We start from the raw sequence: 21,656 nt of genomic DNA, 5'->3' as shown, positions 1-21,656 counted from the left end.
TGCCTAAAGAACTGGATATCCACACGCAAAAGAATGAAAGAGGATTCATATCTCACACCCTATACAGAAATTAACTCAAAATGTATCAAAGACGTAAACATCAGATCTAAGACCATAAAACTGTTAGAAGAAAATGTAGAGAAATATCTTACAAATCTTATAATAGGAGGTAGTTTCCTAGACCTTACACCCAAAGCACAAGCACTGAAGAAAGAAAGAAACAGGAACTCCTCAAAATTAAACACTTTTGTACATAAAAGAACTTCGTCAAGAAAGTAAAAAGACAGCCTACACAATGGGAGACAATATTTGGAAACAATATATCAGGTAAAGGTCTACTGTCCAGAATATATAACAAAATCAAAGACAACCAATTACAAAATGGACAGAAGACATGAACAGACATGAACAGAAAGAGAAGAGGAAATACAAATGGCCAAAAGGCACATGAAAAGATGCTCAACTTCCCTGGCTACTAGGGAAATGAAAATCAAAACCACAATGAGATATCATTTCACACTGACCAGAATGGCCATTATCAATAAAACAGAAACCAACAAGTGCTGGAGACGATGTGGAGAAAGAGGCACAATTATCCACTGCTGGTGGTAATGTCAAGTGGTACAACTGCTGTGGAAGGCAGTTCGGCAGTTCCTCAGAAAGGTAAGTATAGAATTGCCATATGATCCATAAATACCATTGCTAGGTATCTACTCAGGGGACATGAAGGCAAGGACAACAACGGACATTTGCACACCAATGGACAATTGCACACCAATGTTTAAAGCAGCATTATTTACTATTACCAAGAGATGGAAACAGCCAAAATGTCTATCAACAGACGAGTGGCTAAATGAGGTATGGTATATACCTACCCTGGAATATTATGCAGCTGTAAGACACAATAAAGTTATGAAGTATGTAACAACTTGGATGGACTTTAAGGACATTATACTGACTGAGATCAGCCAGAATAAAAGGACAAATACTGACATTAGTGATATGAACTTGGAGAATTTCTTTTGAGAACAGAGACCATCAGCAGATAGAAATAAGTAGATATTGGGTAATTTGAGCTGAAGGGATACAGACTGCGCAACAGGACTGATTGTAAACATTCAGAAATGAATAACACGATACTACCTAACTGTAAAACAATAATGTTAGAACACTGGATGAAGCTGAATGTGAGAATGATAGAGGGAGGAGGCCTGGGGACACAAATGAAATCAGAAGGAAAGATAGACCATAAAGACTGAGATGGTATAATCTAGGAATGCCTAGAGTGTATAATGATAGTGACTAAATGTACTTACTGAAAAATGTTTTTGCATGAGAAAGAACAAAGGAATGCCAATACTGCAGAGTGTTGAAAATAGATGGTAATTCAATTTTAAAACTTTAACTTATGTGTTAGACTAAAGCAAAAAATGTTTATTTGGTACAAAATTTATATTTTGACTAGTGCATTTCCTAATATAACTTATATGAACAACTTAAATGAACACCATAAGTACATGGAATCTTGAGTAGGGCATGAGAATTTGTAGGTTTGTCCAGAGTGATGCTTCGATAAATTTGAGAAGGATATGAACAGTGAATACAAAAGTATCTTCAAAGTCCCCTTCGGGGAATGGTGAGAAAGGGGGGAAATAAAACTTCCCCAAGTGGAGAATTCTTGATATTCTCACAAACAGTGGGAACAACGAAAGCAATAGGCTGAGCCCCCAATCTTGGGGTTTGTTCATACGAAACAACTCCACAAAGGATAGGCTAAGCCTACTTAAAATTAAGCCTAAGAGTCACCCCCAGAGAACTTCTTTTGTTGCTCAGATGTGGCCTCTCTCTCCAGCCAACACAGCAAGCAAACTCACCACCCTCTCCCTGTCTACATGGGACATGACTCCCAGGGGGTGTGGATCTTCCTGGCAACATGGGACAGAAATCCCAGAATGAGCTGAGATTCAGCATCAAGGGGTTGAGAAAAACTCTAGAATGAGCTGAGACCCAGTATCAAGGGATTGAGAAAACCTTCTCTACCAAAAGGGGGAACAGTGAAATGAGACAAAGTGTCAATGGCTGAGAGATTCCAAACATAGTAGAAAGGTTATCCTAGAAGCTATTCTTACGCATTAAGTAGATATCACCTTGTTAACCAAGATGTAATAGAGAGGCTGGAGGGAACTGCCTGAAAATGTAGAGCTGTGTTTCAGTAGCCATGTTTCTTGAGGATGACTGTATAATGATATAGCTTTCACAATGTGCTTGTGTGATTGTGAAAACCTTGTGTTTGATGCTCCTTTTATCTACCTTGTCAGCAAATGAGTAGAACATATGGAATAAAAATAAATAATAGGGGGAACAAACGTTAAAATAAATTTAGTTTGAAATGCTAGTGATCAATGAAAGGGAGGGGTAAGGGGTATGGTCTGTAAAATTATTTTTTTCTATTTTTGTTTTATTTTTCTGTTGTCTTTTTATTTCTTTTTCTGAATTGATGCAAATGTTCTGGGAAATTATCATGATGATGAATATGCAACCATGTGATGATGTTGTGAATTGCTGAGTGTATGTGTTGGGAATGTTTGTGTTTCTTTCTAATGATTTTTTTTTAATTAATAAAAAATTTTCTAAAAAGAGTAGACACATGACCAGGCCTGACCAATCACATGACCCTATTCCCTGGGCCCCAGCAATTGGTTCAACAGTGGCCACATGATCCAAGCTGAGCCAAGCAGATCCCTCCCAGAAATCCTATGGTGCTACTGGAGAAAGACTTCCTCTCCTTTGAAGCCGCCAGGTGGGTTTCAGGATGCTGCACAATGCTGTCTGTGTTCCCAGCCATGTAGAAATAATGACAGCTAACATTTATAGAGTGGTTGTTACATGCCAGGCACTGTCCTAAGTGCTTTTCCATGTATTTTATGCCATTTAATTTTCACAGCATCTCATAGGTCAGGTCCTGTTACTAACTTGCTCAAGGAAGAAGCCAGACCCCAAAATTCACAGTGTATGATTCCAGCTATTTAAAGCAAGGGTGAGCAAACTACAGCTGTGTGCCAAATCCTGCCTCTTGCCTGCTTTTGTTGCTGTTGTTGATGTTGTTGTTTTTAGTATGGCTTATGAGCCAAGAATAGTTTTTACATTTTTATTTGGTTGCAAAGATGAAATCAAAAGAATAAAAGCATTTCATGAGGTGCAACAGTTATGAACATTTTAAAATTTTAAATTTTGGTGTCCATAAAGAGTTTTATTTGAACACAGCCATGCTCATTTATGTATGGTCTAGGTTGCTTTCACAGACATAGTTGTGACAGAGCCTGTGTGGGTTGCAATAACTACACTAGAATAGTAAATCTGATCCTCTATAGAACAAGTTTGCCAACCCCTGATTTGAAGTACAGAATGGACCAAGCTATTCTGAAGTGCGCGAAGTCAGGGTAGTGGCTTCTTTGGGGGCAAAAGCTGGGAGGGGGCACAAGAGGCTTTTTTTTTCGGGGGGTGGGCTGAGACTGTTCTATTTCTCAATCTGGGGGCTGATTACATGGAGGTATTTGGTTTGTGAAAATTCAGCAGAAGGTACGTGTCAGTAAAATCCAAGTGTTCTCTGTATGCATGTTAAAAATAAAAAAATTTTTAAATGTGAAAAAAAAAAACATATGAGGCATGAAAGGGTTCCATAAACTTCAGCAATTACTATATAATATCATGAACCCACTTAAAAATATAGAAAGAAGAAAAACTAGGTATTTAAATCAAATGTGTTTTAAAAACTAATACATTAAACAAGTAAGTAAAGACTAAAAAGTGGACTCCACATATACACTTAAAAGTAAACAAATTCTGTAAACTGACTAAAAGATCAGTTAGAATTCTCTAGAGTCTAGAGTTAGCCATGTACTTTCCACAAAACGGTTGCAGGGCAAAGAGAGGGGAGGGAGGGGTTAAAATATTAAAAAGTCCTGCTTCAAAAAAGATTTCAAATTGACAGAAGGGAAGAAGCAAAGCAGTAGCTGAAATTACTCTAAAACTACAGTGCACTTCAGATTCTTCCCACTTCAAGGAAGTATTCTTTGCTGGCAGAAACATATCTCTATTTCAGTCTATGTTAAGCACCTATTGTGTCAAACACTGTGCTAAGAACACAGAAACATGGGCGCACAGGTGGTTCAGTGGTAGAATGTGCACCTGACATAGGGGAGACCTGGGTTCAATTCCCGGTCCGTGTATTCCCCCCAAAAAATAGGTAAGATGTAGTCTCTGCCAACACTAATAAAAAGAAGAAATTAGGTAAGGATAATCAAAGCGTATATATTGTAAGTATATAGAAGTGAAAAGATTTAATATAATTACCACCCCATTTTCCATAGGCCCTTAACTGCAACAAGTTAGAAGAGAGAAAAATGGGATGGCTAGTAGCTGTCAAATTTATAGCAACAATAGGTGGCATATGATAAACATGAGACAGAAAAACTATAAAAAACATATGACATTATCTTGTGAACAACTCTATGCCCACAAATTTGATAACATAAATGAAAGAGACAAATTTCTTGAAAGTCACAACCTACCAAGATTTACAAAAGAGAAACAGATCATCTAAATAGGCCTATATCTATTAAGGAAATTGAATCAATAATTTCCAAAACAGAAAGCACCAGGCCCAGATGGCTTCACTGGTGGATTTTACCAAACATTTAAAGAAGAAATGATACGAAGTCTCAACAATCACACCAGAAAAGAAGCAGAGGGAACAGTTCCTAACTCATTTCACAAGAGCAGCATTACCCTAATTTCAAAAACACACAAAAACATTATAAGAAAGGAATATTTGAGACCAATATCTCTTATAAACGCAGAGGCAAAAATCCTCAAAAAAAATATTAGCAGATCAAATCCAGCAATGTATAAAAATAATTATACACCCTAACCAAGCGGGATTTATTCCATTTATGCACAGCTGGTTCAGCATTCAAACACCAATCAATGTAATTCATCACATCAACAAGCTAAAGAAGAAAAATCCTAAGATCATATCAATAGATGTAGAAAAAACATTTGACAAAATCTAACAAACCAGGAACAGAGGGGAACTTCCAAAACTTGAAACAGAACATTAAAAAAAAAAAAAACCTGGGGAGGGAGTCAAGATGGCGGCTTAGCAATGTGCGTGTTTTAGTCGTCCTCCAGAACAACTACTAAATAACCAGAAACAGTACAGAACAGCTCCCGGAGCCACGTCAGTGACCAAACACACAGCATACCCCAGACTGGACCAGCTGGACCAGCTGCAAGCCTCCCCAAAACCATGAGTTCCCCAAGCTGCGGCAGCCGGCAGCCGGCACCCAGCACCCCTCCCCCACAAGAGGCTTCCCAGAGGGAAAGGAAAGAGACTCTAAACCTGGTCAAGCAGAGTTTGCTCATTGGGCTCACGGAAAAAGAGGAAAGGGGGAGGAAACAGAGGTTTTAGTGGCTGTGTTTCTATGGAGACTTGGCAGCCTCTGGATTCAGTGGCGGGACTTCTAGGGCTGCAACTGCCCCAGGCATAGGCAGAAACGGCTGTTTTCAGGGCTGTCTCCCACCTGTGCCTTCCCCAGGGGAGGGGTGAAGCCCAACTCAGGTGGAATCCCTCTCTCAAGGAATTCAGACCCCAGGTCTTGGTAATTTGAAGCCATTAAAACCAGCCTGCAACCTCTCCTCCATCTCCACCATGCCCCCAGCAGGGAGAGTCTTCCAAAGTTACAAGTGCCACAACATCTTTTGCTGGTGTGACCCGCAGGCAGACACGCCACATACTGGGCAGGATAAGAAAAACAGAGCCCAGAGACTTCACAGGAAAGTCTTTCAACCTGCTGGGTCTCACCCTCAGGGAAAACTGACGCAGGTGACTCCTTCTCCCTGATTAGAGGCCAGTTTAGTCCGGGAAAACCCGGCTGGAGTCCATAACACCTACGCAGACCCTCCTAAGGGTGGGGAGGGAAAAGGCACCATACAAGCAGGGCAAGAAACAAGAAAAAAGAACTGAAAAATTATCCTCTGTTAAACAAAACCTAAGCTAGAGGTCCGGAAAAGCTGAACTGAAGGTCAAAGAAGAGATAGACAACAAATTTATCTAGCAAAAAAACCCTAGGTAAGAAAGTGGAAGCAATCTCCAGAATAAACTAATTAAGGTAATTAAATGTCTAGACGCCAGCAAAAAATAACAAATCACACCAGGAAAATTGAAGATATGGCCCAGACAAAGGAACAAACCAATAGTTCAAATGAGATACAAGAGCTGAAACAACTAATTCAGAATGTACGAACACACATGGAAAACCTCATCAAAAACCAAATCAATGAATTGAGGGAGGATATGTAGAAAGCAAGGAATGAACAAAAAGAAGAAATGGAAAGTCTGAAAAAACAAATCACAGAACTTATGGGGATGAAAGCTACAGTAGAAAAGATGAAAAAAACAATGGAAACCTACAATGGTAGATTTCAACAGACAGAGGTCAGGATAAGTGAACTGGAGGATGGAACATCTGAAATCCGACAAGATACAGAAACTATAGGGAAAAAAATGGAAAAATATGAGCAAGGACTCAGGGAACTGAATGACAATATGAAGAGCACAAATATACATGTTGTGGGGGTCCCAGAAGAAGAGAAGGGAAAAGGAGGAGAAAAACTAATGGAAGAAATTATCACTGAAAATTTCCCAACTCTTATGAAAGACCTAAAATTACAGATCCAAGAAGTGCAGCACACCCCAAAGAGAATAGATCCAAACAGACATTCTCCAAGACACTTACTAGTCAAAATGTCAGAGGTCAAAGAGAAAGAGAGGATCTTGAAAGCAGCAAGAGAAAAGCAATCCATCACATACAAGGGAAACCCAATAAGACTATGTGTAGATTTCTCAGCAGAAACCATGGAGATGAGAAGACAGTGGGATGATAGATTTAAATTACTAAAAGAGAAAAACTGCCAACCAAGAATTCTATACCCAGCAAAATTGTCCTTCAAAAATGAGGGAGAAATTAAAACATTTTCAGACAAAAAATCACTGAGAGAATTTGTGACCAAGAGACCAGCTCTGCAAGAAATACTAAAGGGAGCACTAGAGACAAATAGAAAAAAACAGAAGAGAGAGGTGTGGAGAAGAGTGTAGAAAGAAGGAAAATTAGATATGACATATAGAATACAAAAGGCAAAATGGTAGAGGTAAGTACTACCTAAACAGTAATAACACTAAATATTAAGAGATTGAAATCCCCAATCAAAAAACATAGACTGGCAGAATGGATTAAAAAACAGGATCCTTCTATATGCTATCTACAGGAAACACATCTTAGACCCAAGATAAACATAGGATGAAAGTGAAAGGTTGGGAAAAGATATTTCATGAAAATAACCAGAAAAGAGCAGGAGTAGCTATACTAATATCCAACAAATTAGACTTCAAATGTAAAACAGTTAAAAGAGACAAAGAAGGATACTACGTACCAATAAAAGGAACAATTCAACATGAAGACATAACAATCATAAATATTTATGCACCGAACCAGAATGCCCCAAAATACATGAGGCAAACACTGCAAACACTGAAAAGGGAAATAGACACATATACCATAATAGTTGGAGACTTCAATTCACCACTCTCATCAATGGACAGAACATCTAGACAGAGTATCAATAAAGAAACAGAGAATTTGAATATTACAATAAATGAGCTAGACATAACAGACATTTATAGGACATTACACCCCACAACAGCAGGATACACATTTTTCTCAAGTGCTCATGGATCATTCTCAAAGATAGACCATATGCTGGGTCACAAAGCAAGTCTCAACAAGTTTTAAAAGATTGAAATCATACACAACACTTTCTCAGATCATAAGGGAATGAATTTGGAAATCAATAATAGGCAAAGTGCCAGAAAATTCACAAATATGTGTAGGCTCAACAACACACTCTTAAACAACCAGTGGGTCAAGGAAGAAATTACAAGAGAAATCAGTAAATATCTCGAGGCAAATGAAAATGAAAACACAACATATCAAAACTTATGGGATGCAGCAAAGGCAGTGCTAAGAGGGAAATTTATTGCCCTAAATGCCTATATGAAAAAAGAAGAAAGGGCAAAAATACAGGAATTAACTGTCCACTTGGAAGAACTGGAGAAAGAACAGCAAACTAACCCCAAAGCAAGCAAAAGGAAAGAAATAACAAAGATTAGAGCAGAAATAAGTGAAATTGAGAACATGAAAACAATTGAGAAAATCAATAAAATTAAAGTTGGTTCTATGAGAAAATCAATAAGATTGATGAGCCCTTAGCAAGACTGACAAAGAAAAGAAGGGAGAGGATGCAAATAAATAAGATCAGAAATGGAATAACCACTGACCTCACAGAAATAAAGGAGGTAATAACAGGATACTATGAACAACTTTATACCAATAAATACAACAATGTAGATGAAATGGACAACTTCCTAGAAAGGCATGAACAACCAACTTTGACTCAAGATGAAATAGATGACCTCAACAAACCAATCATAAGTAAAGAAATTGAATCAGGCATAAAAAAGCTTCCCAAAAAGAAAAGTCCAGGACCAGACAGCTTCACATGTGAATTCTACCAATCATTCCAGCAAGAATTAGTTCCAACCCTGCTTGAACTCTTCAAAAACACTGATGTGGAGGGAAAGCTACCTAATTCATTCTATGAAGCCAACATCACCCTCATACCAAAACCAGGAAAAGATATTACAAAATAAGAAAACTACAGACCAATCTCTCTAATAAATATAGATGCAAAAATCCTCAACAAAATTCTAGCAAATCGAATCCAACAACACATTAAAAGAATTATACATCATGACCAAGTAGGATTCATCCCAGGTATGCAAGGATGGTTCAACATAAGAAAATCAATTAATGTAGTATACCATATCAACAAATCAAAGCAGGAAAATCACATGATCATCTCAATTGATGCCGAAAAGGCATTTGACAAAATTCAACATCCTTTCCTGTTGAAAACACTTCAAAGGATAGGAATACAAGGGAATTTCCTTAAAATGATAAAGGGAATATATGAAAAATCCATAGCTAATATCGTCCTCAATGGGGAAAAACTGAAAACTTTCCCCCTAAGATCAGGGACAAGACAAGGATGTCCACTGTCACCACTGTTATTCAACATTATGTTGGAAGTTCTAGCCAGAGCAATTAGACAAGAAAAAGAAATACAAGGCATCAAAATTGGAAAGGAAGAAATAAAACTATCACTGTTTGCAGATGATATGATACTATATGTCGAAAACCCTGAAGAATCCACAGCAAAACTACTAGAGCTAATAAACAAGTACAGCAACGTGGCAGGTTACAAGATCAACATTCAAAAATCTGTAATATTTCTATACACTAGTAATGAACAATCTGAGAGGTAATCAAAAAAGAATTCCATTTACAATTGCAACTAAAAGAATAAAATACCTAGGAATAAATTTAACTAAAGAGACAAAAGACCTATACAAAGAAAAATACAAGAAACTATTAAAAGAAATCACAGAAGACCTAAATAGATGGAAGGACATACCGTGTTCCTGGATTGGAAGCCTAAATATAGTTAAGATGTCAATTCTACCTAAATTGATTTACAGATTCAACGCAATACCAATCAAAATCCCAACAACTTACTTTTCAGAAATAGAAAAACCAATAAGCAAATTTATCTGGAAGGGCAGGGTGCCCCGAATTGCTAAAAACATCTTGAGGAAAAAAAACGAAGCTGGAGGTCTCAGGCTGCCTGACTTTAAGGCATATTATGAAGCCACAGTGGTCAAAACAGCATGGTACTGGCATAAAGATAGATATATCGACCAGTGGAATCGAATAGAGTGCTCAGATATAGACCCTCACATCTATGGACATTTGATCTTTGATAAGGCAGTCAAGTCAACTCACCTGGGACAGAACAGTCTCTCCAATAAATGGTGCCTAGAGAGCTGGAAATCCATATGCAAAAGAATGAAAGAGAACCCGTATCTCACACCCTATACAAAAGTTAACTCAAAATGGATCAAAGATCTAAACATCAGGTCTAAGACCATAAAACAGTTAGAGGAAAATGTAGGGAAATATCTTATAAATCTTATAATTGGAGGTGGTTTTATAGACCTTACACCCAAAGCAAGAGCACTGAAGAAAGAAAGAAAGAAATGGGAACTCCTCAAAATTAAACATTTTTGTGCATCAAAGAACTTCATCAAGAAGGTAAAAAGACAGCCTACACAATGGGAGACAATATTTGGAAACGACACATCAGATAAAGCTCTAGTATCCAGAATTTATAAAGAGATTGTTCAACTCGCCAAAAAGACAGCCAATCCAATTACAAAATGGGAAAAAGACATGAACAGACACTTCTCAGAAGAGTAAATACAAATGGCCAAAAGGCACATGAAGAGATGTTCAACATCCCTGGTCATTAGAGAAATGCAAATCAAAACCACAATGAGATATCATCTCATACCCACCAGAATGGCCATTATCAACAAAACAGAAAATGGCAAGTGCTGGAGAGGATGTGGAGAAAGAGGCACACTTATGCACTGTTGGTGGGAATGTCAAATGGTGCAACCACTGTGGAAGGCAGTTTGGCGGTTCCTCAAAAAGCTGAATATAGAATTGCCATATGACCCGGCAATACCATTGCTAGGTATCTACTCTGAGGACATAAGGGCAAAGACACAAACGGACATTTGCATACCAATGTTTATAGCAGCATTATTTACAATTGCAAGGAAATGGAAACAGCCAAAATGTCCATCAACAGATGAGTGGCTAAACAAACTGTGGTATATACATACGATGGAATATTATGCAGCTTTAAGACAGAATAAACTTATGAAATATGTAACAACATGGATGGACCTTGAGAACATTATGCTGAGTGAGACTAGCCAAAAACTAAAGGACAAATACTGTATAGTCTCATTGATATGAACTGACATTAGTGAATAAACTTGGAATATTTTGTTCATAACAGAGACCATCAGGAGATAGAAATAGGGTAAGATATTGGGTAATTGGAGCTGAAGGGATACAGACTGTGCAACAGGACTGGATACAAAAACTCAGCAATGGACAGCACAATACTACCTAACTGTAATATAATTATGTTAAAACACTGAAGCTGCATGTGAGAATGATAGAGGGAGGAGGGCTGAGGACATAAATGAAATCAGAAAGAAAGATAGATGTTAAAGATTGAGATGGTATAATCTAGGAATGCCTAGAGTGTATAATAATAGTGAAATGTACAAGGTACAATTTTAAAAATGTTTTTGCAGGAGGAAGAACAAAGGAATGTTATTATTGCAGGGTACTGAAAATAGATGGTAATTATTATTTTAAAATGTCACCTTCTATGTGAGACTAAAGCAAAAAATGCTTATTTGGTACAAAATTTATATTTTGACTCGTGCATTTCCTAATATAACTTATGTAAATAGTTTGATTGAACACCATAAGTACTTTGAATCTCAGGTAGGACATGAGATTTTGCTGGTTTGTCCTGAGTGATGCCTGATGAATCCCAGAGTGATTTGATCAGTGTGTGGAAAAGTATCTGCAAAGCCCCCTTCAGGGAGTGGTGAGAATGGGGAGAAATTTAACTTCCCCAAGTTGAATTCTTGATATTCTCACAAGCAGTGGGACAACCAAAGCTATAGGCAGAGCCCCCACTCTTGGGGTTTGTTCACATGAAACTTAACCCCGCAAAGGATAGGTCAAGTCTACTTAAAATTTAGGCCTAAGAGTCACCTCCAAGAGAGCCTCTTTTGTTGCTCAGATGTGGCCCCTCTCTTCAGCCAACACAATGAACAGTCTCACCACCCTACCCCTCTCTACGTGGGACGTGATTCCCAGGGGTGTGGACCTCCCTGGCAACGTGGGACAGAGATCTTGGAATGAACGGAGACTCAGCATCAAGGGATTGAGATAAACCCTAGAATGAGCTGAGACTTAGCATCAAGGGATTGAGAAAACCTTCTCGACCAAAAGGGGGAAGAGGGAAATGAGACAAAGTGTCAATGGCTGAGAGATTCCAAACAGAGTCGAGAGGTTATCCTGGAGGTTACTCTTATGCATCAAGTAGATATCATCTTGTTAGTCAAGATGTTATGGAGAGGCTGGAGGGAACTGCCTGAAAATGTAGAGCTGTGCTCCAGGAGCCATGTTTCTTTAGGATGATTGAATAATGATACAGCTATCACAATGTGACAGTGTGATTGTGAAAACCTTGTGTTTGATGCTCCTTTTATCTACCTTGTCAACAAAGGAGTAGAACATACGGAATAAAAATAAATAATAGGGGGAACAAATGCTAAAATAAATTTAGTTTAAAGGCTAGTGATCAATGACAGTGAGGGGTAAGGGGTATGGTATGTATAACTTTTTTTCTCTGTTATCGTTTTATTTCTTTTTCTGTTATCTTTTTATTTCTTTTTCTAAATCGATGCATATGTTCTAAGAAATGATGAATATGCAACTAAGTGATGATATTGTGAATTACTGATTATGGATGTTGTTTTATTTTGTTTGTTTATTTTTTTAATTAATAAATAAATTTTTTAAAAAAACCTATATTCAACATCATACTTAATGGTGAAAAACTAGATGCTTCCCCATTAAGGTCTGGAGCAAGTCAAGGATGTCCCCTCTTGGCACTCCTAGTCAACATCATATTGGACGTTCTAGCTAATGCAATAAAACAAGAAAAGAAATAAAAGGTGTAAAGTTTGGAAAGGAAGAAATAAAACTGCTTTCGATAGCAGACTGTATTATTGTCTATGCAGAAAATCCCTAACAACCAAAAATGTTCTGGAACTAATCAGCAATTAGAGCAAGGTTCCAGTATACAAATATAATAAACAAAAGTCAATTGCTTTCCTATATACCAACAAGGAACAATTGGAATTTGAAATTAAAATACATCATTTACACTGGCACCCCCCAAAAATGAAATTTTCAGGTATAAATTTGACAAAAGGCATACTTGACAAAAGGCATACTAGCTATATATGAAGAAAACCATAAATCTCTGATGAAAGAAATCAAAGTCTAAATAAATGGAGATGAACAATGTTCATTGATAAGATGTTAGTACTTCCCAACTTGATATACAGATTTAACACACTCCCAAATAAATTTCAGAATTATTTGTGAATTTCAATATATTGATTCTAAAGGTTATACGGAAAGGCAAAAGACCTAAAATAGCCAACACAATACTAAAGAAGAACAAAGTTGGAGGACTGACACCATCCGATTTTAGAAGTTGCTATAAAGCTACAGTGATCAAAACAGTATGGAATTAGCAAAAAACCAAACAGATCAGTGCAACAGAGCAGAGAGCCCAGAAATGGACTCACACAAATACAGTCAATTGATCTTGGGCAAAGAATCAAAGGTAATTCAGTGGTGAAAGTATAGTCTTTTCAATAAATATTGCTGGAACAACTGGACATCCACATACCAAAAAAAAAAAAAATTAATCTAGACACAGACTTTATTTACACCTTTCACAAATATTAACTCAAATAGATCATAGGCCTAAATGTAAAACACAAAACTATAAAACTTCTAGATGAAAACATGGGAAAATTTGTAGGTGATCTTGGGTTTGGTGATGACTTCTTAGATAATACCACCAATAATATAATCTATGAAGTAAAAATTAATAAATTGAACTTCCTTAAAATTAAAACTAAAAACTTCTGCTCTGTGAAAGACACTCTTAAAAGAATGAAAAGTCAAACCACCGATTGGGAGAAAACATATGCAAAATGCAGACGTGACAGAGTACATAACCGAAATAAACAAAAAAATCTTAAAACTCAACAATAAGAAAATAAATAATCCAATTAAAAAATGGGCTAAACAGCTGAGAGCATCCTCCTCACTAAAGATATACAGATGGAAAATAAGCATATGAAAAGATGCTCAACATCATACATCATTAGGCAATTTCAAATAAAACAATGAAATACCTTTACAACATATAAGAATGGCTAAAATCCCAAACACTGACAACACCAAATGCTGACGAGGAAGAGGAACAACAGGAACTCTCATTCACCGCTGGTGGAAATGTAAAATGTTATAGCCACTTTGAAAGTATTTTGGCAGTTTCTTACAATTCAAAACATTAGTTTACCATATAAGCCAGCAATCATGCTCTTAGTTATTTACCCAAAAAGAGTTGAAAATTTCTGTCCATACAAAAATCTGCACATGAATTGCAAAAAACTGGAGGCCCTTCTACTGGTGAATGGATAAACAAGTTTTGGTTTATCTATATAACGTATTATTCAGTAATAAAGGAAATGAGCTGTCCATGCCACAAAGACATGGACAAACTTTAAATGCATATTACTAAAGTAAAGAAGCAAAGAAGCCAGTCTGAAACTACATGACATTCTAGGAAAGGAAAAACTATAGAGGCAGAAAAAGAACAGTGGTTGCTATGGGTTCTGAGCAGGGGCTGACAAACAGATGGAGCACAGGACAAATTAAGAAAAGGCCATGTAAAAGCAGTGAGGAGACAGCCTACACTTTCAGTGGGGATCACTGGCCCCAGTTCCAGAGGGAGCAGAGTAACCCTCAAATACATACTTGGAGCATGTATGTCTGACCCACTCTGTCTGAGGTTCTAAGGGACTTGTCCCAGAACTTGCTCTAAGTGCAGAAAGCAGCTCATAGAGCCCACCTACAGAATGCTGTGGGAGAACAGTGAAGTGGCTGCCTGGGGCAAGGGACTGCTGGCTGTAGGAAATACAGTGCTATGCCTAGGACCGTGAGGAACTGTTTCTAGAGAAAAGGGGGCATTCGTATCCCTGTAAACAGGGAAAATCCTACAGTCATATGTGCATGGCCAAAGAAAACCACACCCAAACAAGACATAGGTACAAAAAAGGACCAGGGAAACCCCTATGCTTTGGCCTAAACCTATTCTCTAAATTCACTGTATAAATAAACACTGAGAGAACACACTCCAACAGGTCAATCTGAAAAGGCTGGGAAAGGTGTTTTAATCTTTTTCCTTCATTTTTTTTGTTGTTGTTAGCTCCTAGAATTCAAGGAAGACTCTGTCGTAGCACTAGATGATATAAGTTTAAGGAACAGATACCTCAGAGTCTAAATTACAGGGTTAGCACAGTAAAAGATCAAACTGTCTAGGTTTCAAAAAAAGATTACAAAATATTCAAAGAAAGGGAACAACAGTCCAGGCAAAGGAGAAAATTAAAGCATCAGACACCAAAAATGTGGAGAGTCAGACCTGAAATACCCCAGACAAAAACTTTTAAAACATGGCCCTAAATATGCTCAAAGAGCTAAAGGAAAACATGGATAAATAACTAAAGGAAAACCGGAAAATGACAGATGAACACAAACAGAATTATCAACAGTGAGATGAAAATTATGAAAAGGAACCAAAGACAAAGACAGAAATGAAAACTTTCCTAAAGGGATAAACAGCAGAGTAGAACTGGCAAAAGAAACAATCAGTAAACTTGTAGATAAAACAACTGAAATCATGAAGACTGAGAAGCAGACAGAAGAAAAGAGAACAGAGCCTGAGGTACCCATTGGACACCATCAAGCATGAGAAGACTCGCATTGTAGGAGTCCCAGGAGAAGAAAAAGGAGCGGAGAGAATATCCAAAGAAATAGTGGCTAAAAACTTTACAAGTTTAACTAAAGACATGAACATACACATCTAAGATGCTCAAAAAACTCCCAACAGGATAAATCAAAATAGACCCACACTATACCATGTTATAATCAAACTGTCAAATGCCAAAGATAAAGAGAGAATTCTGAAAGCTGCAAGAGAGAAGTAACATGTCACATACAAGAATCCTCAAAAAGATTAAAGTCCAACTTCTCATCAGAAAATATGTAGGCAAGAAGGTAGTGGGAAGACCATATTAAGTGCTAAAAGCAAAATACTGCTTGCCAACCAAGAATTCTGTATCAGGCAAAAAGTCTTTCAGAAAGTCAGAATTGTATTAAGACATTTCCCCAATAAACAAAAACTGAGGGACTTCATAACTACTATAATGGCCCTATAAGAAATGTTAAAGAGAGTTCTGCAGGATGAAAGCAAAGGACAACAGGCAGAAACCACATGAAGAAATAAGAATCTCTTGGTAAAAATAATAGCATGAATAAATACACGTACCAGTATATTATGTTTTTTATTTATAACTCTATTTTTTACTTCCTACAGGATCTAACTAATGATAAATCATTAATAATAAATCAATGGTTTTGGACTCATAACCTATAAATATGTAACACGTTAAAAGAATTATATAAAGGTGGAGAAAGCCAGAGGGGTATAGCAACATAGTTTATGTATCAAGCAAACAAGACTGTTACAGATTTAGGATGTTAAATTTAAGCCCCATAGTAACCAAAGAAAACATCAGAGAATAGACAATTTCATAGAGAAAGAAAGTAGAGTACCATGGGTGGGGAGCAAGGGGAACTAGGAAGTTAATGGAACAAAAGCATAGGGTTTCTGTTTGGTATGAAGTGAAAGTTCTAGAAATAGATGATGGTGGAGGTACAGCTACATTCTGAATGTGATTAATTCCATGAATGGTAATCTTAGAAGTTGGGAATGGAAGATTTATGTTGTATATATGTTTTCACAATTAAAAAAAGAAACTAAAGAGATATGACTAAATGCAATACATGACACTAGATAGGATCCAAGATGGGAGGAGAAAGGCTTAAAAAGGACATAATCAGGACATTTTTAAAAATGAAATGGAGATTGTAAGTTTTATATTAATGTTAAACTTCTCGAATTTGATAACTGCACTTAAGGTGGTTACATAAGTGAATATCTTGTTCATACGAAATCTACATGGAAGTATTATAGGTTCAAGAAGTATCACGTATGCAACCTATTCTCAAATGTTCAGAAAAGAGATAAATAGAAAGATCGAAAGATGAAAAAAGGAAAGAAAGAAAAAAAGAAGAGAGAGAGGGAGGGAGGGAGGAAGGGAGGGAGGGAGGGAGCGAGGAAGGAAGGAAGGAAGGAAGGAAGGAAGGAAGGAAGGAAAGAGCAAAGGTGGCCAAATATTAAAATTTGCAACTGTCCTGTAAATTTGAAATTATTTCAAAATAAAAAGTTTTTTAAAACAAGAGTAAGATGGACAAGATCATCTCTAAAAAATCATTCAATTCTAAAGTTCTATGACAATAAATCAAGTGCCAATTTTTTTAACTTGTCACAAGGCAAATTTTATTTTTTTTCAACTTACGAAAATATGAACATGTCAAAAATACAGTCTAGTCCACATATGGGTAGTTCCAGCCATTTAAAGTTATACAGAACATGAAGAGAGCAACTCATATATATCTTAAAACAGAAAATTTGTGACTAATACACAACTATTCGATTCAGTTATTGCTAGGTATACTAAGTTACTGCTTGAGACTATTCTACATAATAGAAAGGGCAATTTGGGGGTATTCCGATTGCTGCTAAGCGGTGGTTTTAAAGACAATCCAAATGAAAAAATTAATTCATTTTGAGTAAAATATAACATGTTAAGTTTTATCAGTTCCATAAGTTCCAGCCACTTCTTATATTTAGTTCTATTTTGTTATTATATCAGAAATACAAGGCAGCAAGAGGAAATGACTTACTGGCTTTATAATTAAGTGATAAGAAACATTAATTTGAGGTTGTAATAGAGAAACAAAGTTGGCATATCTAGCTTAAAAACAGTTCTAAAGCACATTTAAAATATGGAAAAACCATTTAAAGTTTAACCAAAGTTTTTGAAGTTTTTCCCTTTAAAAGTTCAGATATCAAATTAATTTGTTCTTTTAAAGTTTATGGGTTTATGAAGATCTGCCATTCTTCATTTTCTCTTTAGTAAAAAATACTTTCTAAAAGAATAAAATATGTTCAATGTCATATGGAAGAACAATTCATAAAATTAAAAATTTTTTAACTTTAAATAATTTTTAAAAGATAGTGCAATTGACAGTGTAAAAACACGGAAAAAGTCACCTACCTTGTGGGCAATTATTACATAAGAAATTTTTGGTCTAAAGTTCACATAGAAGACTTAGAAGTTCAGGGTTATCTTAGAAAAACCTGTCCTGAGGTTACTGACAATGGCTTTGTTTCCAATTTTCATGTTGAGCCCCAGATGCCAAGGTTAGGCTTATTACTGACAATTTTCACCCATGAGCTCCCAAACAAATTGAGATATATTGGTTTGGTATGAGGTGAAGCAGAAAAACCTTACAAAAAAATCATTCTTAGAACAAAAGTGACACTTATGACCATTTGGCAAGGACATTTATTACCTTAGTGCTTTAAATCCTAAAAATAGGCTACAGTTTTAGGAGATAGAAAATAAGTATCCAAAATTTAGCATTCAGTCAGCCCTCTTCAGTTTTAGCTCTAACCTCAGATCTCTACATTACTTATTCCCCATCCTCTCAGTAAAACTACCAATCTCACTACCATTTATTACCAAAAGTTACAGACCTGGAGATACCAAGAAAAATCTTTTTTAAAAGTTTTGCTTTTAAGCCACTAAATGTATACAATACTTAGGTTATCAGCTGAGATCATTTTGTACCTCTCTGGTCAATTAACCCACTTGGCAAGAAAATATGCCAACAAAAAACATTACTTAATGTGAAAAAAAACCAACTACTGAACATGCCTATGTACAATTCCAACATCAGGGTAGTAATGCAAACCCAAATTAGTAGTGTTTTCAATGAGCTGATATGAAAAAGCCGTATATTAAACCCATATTACCAATGTGTACTGAAAGTAGGCACATGTTTTATAACAAAATTAACTTTAAAAAAAAACTTTATCATAGAGAGTTACATTGTGCCAATAACCCATAAATGGTATTATAAGAGGATTTCATTTTTTACATAGGCTGGGTTCACAGTGAGTATATTAGTACAGAGATCATATGTTTAATATTACTATAACAACATTAGTAGTGGAATGTATATAAAGGATGTAAAAAACTAGCATTAAAGCTCTTAAGGGCAACAATCCAAACTGGAGTCTGCAAGAAAAGTTGCTGCTAGGAATCAAAAACATTAAAGAAATTTAGTTTCAGCACATATGCTTTTATAGTGCTTCTACAATGAAATGATTTAATTCACACAAATTTTTCTTGCTGGCACGAATGGACCAAAGAAGAATGGACTTTTGCCCCCTTTGACTACTAGCCCATTGCTACTGAAAACGTAAGCAATCACTTGCAATCTCCCACACAGTGTTGTTAGGAGTGGACTGAGCAGTCAGCAGGAAGTTCTGGTTGAAGTAGTGTTGTTTGTTTTCATTAAACTTCACAGTTCAACTGCTCATAACAAAAACCGTAGTTTGAGGCTGGGGTAGCTTGCTCAAGAACTGGCTGGCAAACTAACATACTGACCTGGAACTGACTGGAAGGCAATATTTCAAAAAAATTTTGCCAGGGTTCCCGGGCCAGTAACAACATTTTCATTTCATCAGATTCATCATGCAATCTGATCTGGCAGTGGCAGTATCACTATGTCCTCACATGTCGGGATCCCACCGCATGCTTGGCTGGTTTGCGGCTCTTCAAGAAAAGTCACTCCTTCCTTTAGCGTCTTCTTCTGTCTCCCTGAGATCAGTCTCTTCGAATTTCCTCATACTTTTCATCTTACTCTTTTTTTTTTTTTCACATGGGCAGGCACCAGGAATCGAACCCGGGTCCTCGGGCATGGCAGGCAAGCATTCCTACCTGCTGAGCCACTGTGGCCCGCCCACTTTTCATCTTACTCTTGATTTGACCTGCTTTCTTCTAGCCTAACTCTAGCTACACCTGCTTCTTGGCACAACCTGCTCACTCCACTGCTCTCCTTTTGCAGGCCTCCAGCGCCAATTTCTAAGAGATATTTTAACAAACGAAGTTTAAGAAGCAGGCTAAAGTAGCTGATAGATGACTTTCAGGGGGAACTTCATTTTAAAAAATGTATTCAAGTGACCTAAACCCTATTAATAAAATTTGTCGTAGTCTATCTCTGGAATTAGAAGCGACTCCACGCTGAAGAGAAAAAATGTTAAAAGCCACACACACTCCAACATGCAAATCAAAGGTGCCACCACGAAAGCCTAGGACATAGAGAATACTGGTGAAATGTGTTTAGAACCAGTGCAAAAATCAGGGCACACACTACACAGAAAAAAAAAGTACATTCAGAGGGTGCACTGAATATATAGTATACCGTGATGTAATATAATTAAAAGACTTTCGACTCAAACGTAAAAATTATCTGCAAAATTGACATCATAGAACACTTCAAAAAGTTAAGACGAACTCATGAAAGGCAGGAAAGCTAGAGAAAGTATAAATAAGGGCACACGCACACACAAAAAAAACCTTGGAAAGCTTCAGAGGAAGCCAATATCGCAAAGCACACAAGTCGCAACACAGGAACTGCAGTTACTTTTACTAGCAGATTTCTATCAGCCTCAGAAAAAAATAATAATAATAAAATAGAACCGCCTGCTGCTCTTGGCCCCCGGAGCCTCCCCTAAACCTCAGGGTTAAGACTGATGTCCCCATGCCTTGTCCTAGCGCGAACTCCAGAGAACGAGAACTAAAGAGAAGAGCGCCGACGAAAGCAGAATCCGCGTGGGGACTGCGCGGACCCGGCAGGGAGGGGCCGCGGGTCTCTCACGGCAATGACGCGGACCTCGGGCCCGGGACTCGCAAGCGAACCAACACACTCTCAGGACATTGGGAACCGGGAGGCGATGCAGGGCTGGGAGCCAAGTGAAGCCCAGGCCCAGGCCCGCCAGGGAGCCCCGCTCGCTCCTCACCTTCAAAGTCCACAACGCCGCCCTCCTCAGCAGCAGCTGCGGCGGCCACGGACCACGCCGCCCCGCCGAGACCAAAGGTACAGCCCCGACCCAGAGACCCGCCATTGTCGCCCCTGCCAACTGGCGTTCCGATTGACCTCTCACCCACCGAAAGGGGCGGAGAAGGGGCGTGCCGGGGATCCGGCCAATCACGAACGCCGGGAGGGGGCGGCTGGGCGAGCTAGGCTGTCTAACACGGCGTAGAGCGAGGCTTCTGGGCTGCAGCGCGCTGTAACCCGGAAGGAGGTGGGCGAGCGCGGCGCGGGGCGGCGCGGCGGGCGAGATGGAAGAGTTAGAGAAGACTACCCGATCCTGCCCCAGGAGTGAGAAAGGCTGGAAAGACTTGTCAGCGTTCCGGCAGGTAGCTTTTCAGGACCGGCTTGATGTAAACCTCTTCATGTATCAGCTTCCACATCGCAACGAGCATCCAGCCCTACTAGCTGATTGGTCCCAGAACTACCCTCTCACTCCATGGCCACCCTGGAGTCTCGAGGGTCCTGAGTTCCAGACATTTGCCCGAACTATGTTCCTATATATTTGAAAGTGTGAATTGCAAAATATCAAACCAGGGAGGGTAAGGTGGTAACAGGAAAAGATACAGGTCTAGAAACCAGAGATAGTGTTCCAGTTCTGCCTCTGCCAGTTTTATAACTGTGTGGCAGGAAAATTAGGCACAACCAGAGTGTTTTATTGTTTGTTACCCTTAT

The 21,656-nt window shown here is 37.9% G+C and overlaps 1 protein-coding gene across 3 annotated transcripts in view; it reads right to left on the bottom strand.

The window, feature by feature from the left end:
* The window catches only part of PCCA (propionyl-CoA carboxylase subunit alpha), a 626,991-nt gene extending 605,915 nt beyond the window's left edge, over positions 1-21,076 (bottom strand). The window contains exon 1 of one of the 3 annotated variants that reach the window (XM_077158591.1): positions 20,911-21,076. In XM_077158591.1, the coding sequence (XP_077014706.1) occupies positions 20,911-21,015 (105 nt within the window). In that variant the 5' untranslated portion in view covers positions 21,016-21,076. The remainder of the gene's footprint in view (positions 1-20,910) is intronic. The other 2 variants (XM_077158589.1, XM_077158590.1) reach the window with 2 other exon arrangements.
* Between the last annotated feature and the right edge of the window lie 580 nt (positions 21,077-21,656).

Source organism: Tamandua tetradactyla, chromosome 4 (genome assembly GCF_023851605.1).
Source record: "Tamandua tetradactyla isolate mTamTet1 chromosome 4, mTamTet1.pri, whole genome shotgun sequence".
In the NCBI taxonomy this organism is placed as follows: Eukaryota; Metazoa; Chordata; class Mammalia; order Pilosa; family Myrmecophagidae; genus Tamandua; species Tamandua tetradactyla.
This window is presented reverse-complemented; position numbering and strand designations above follow the sequence as displayed.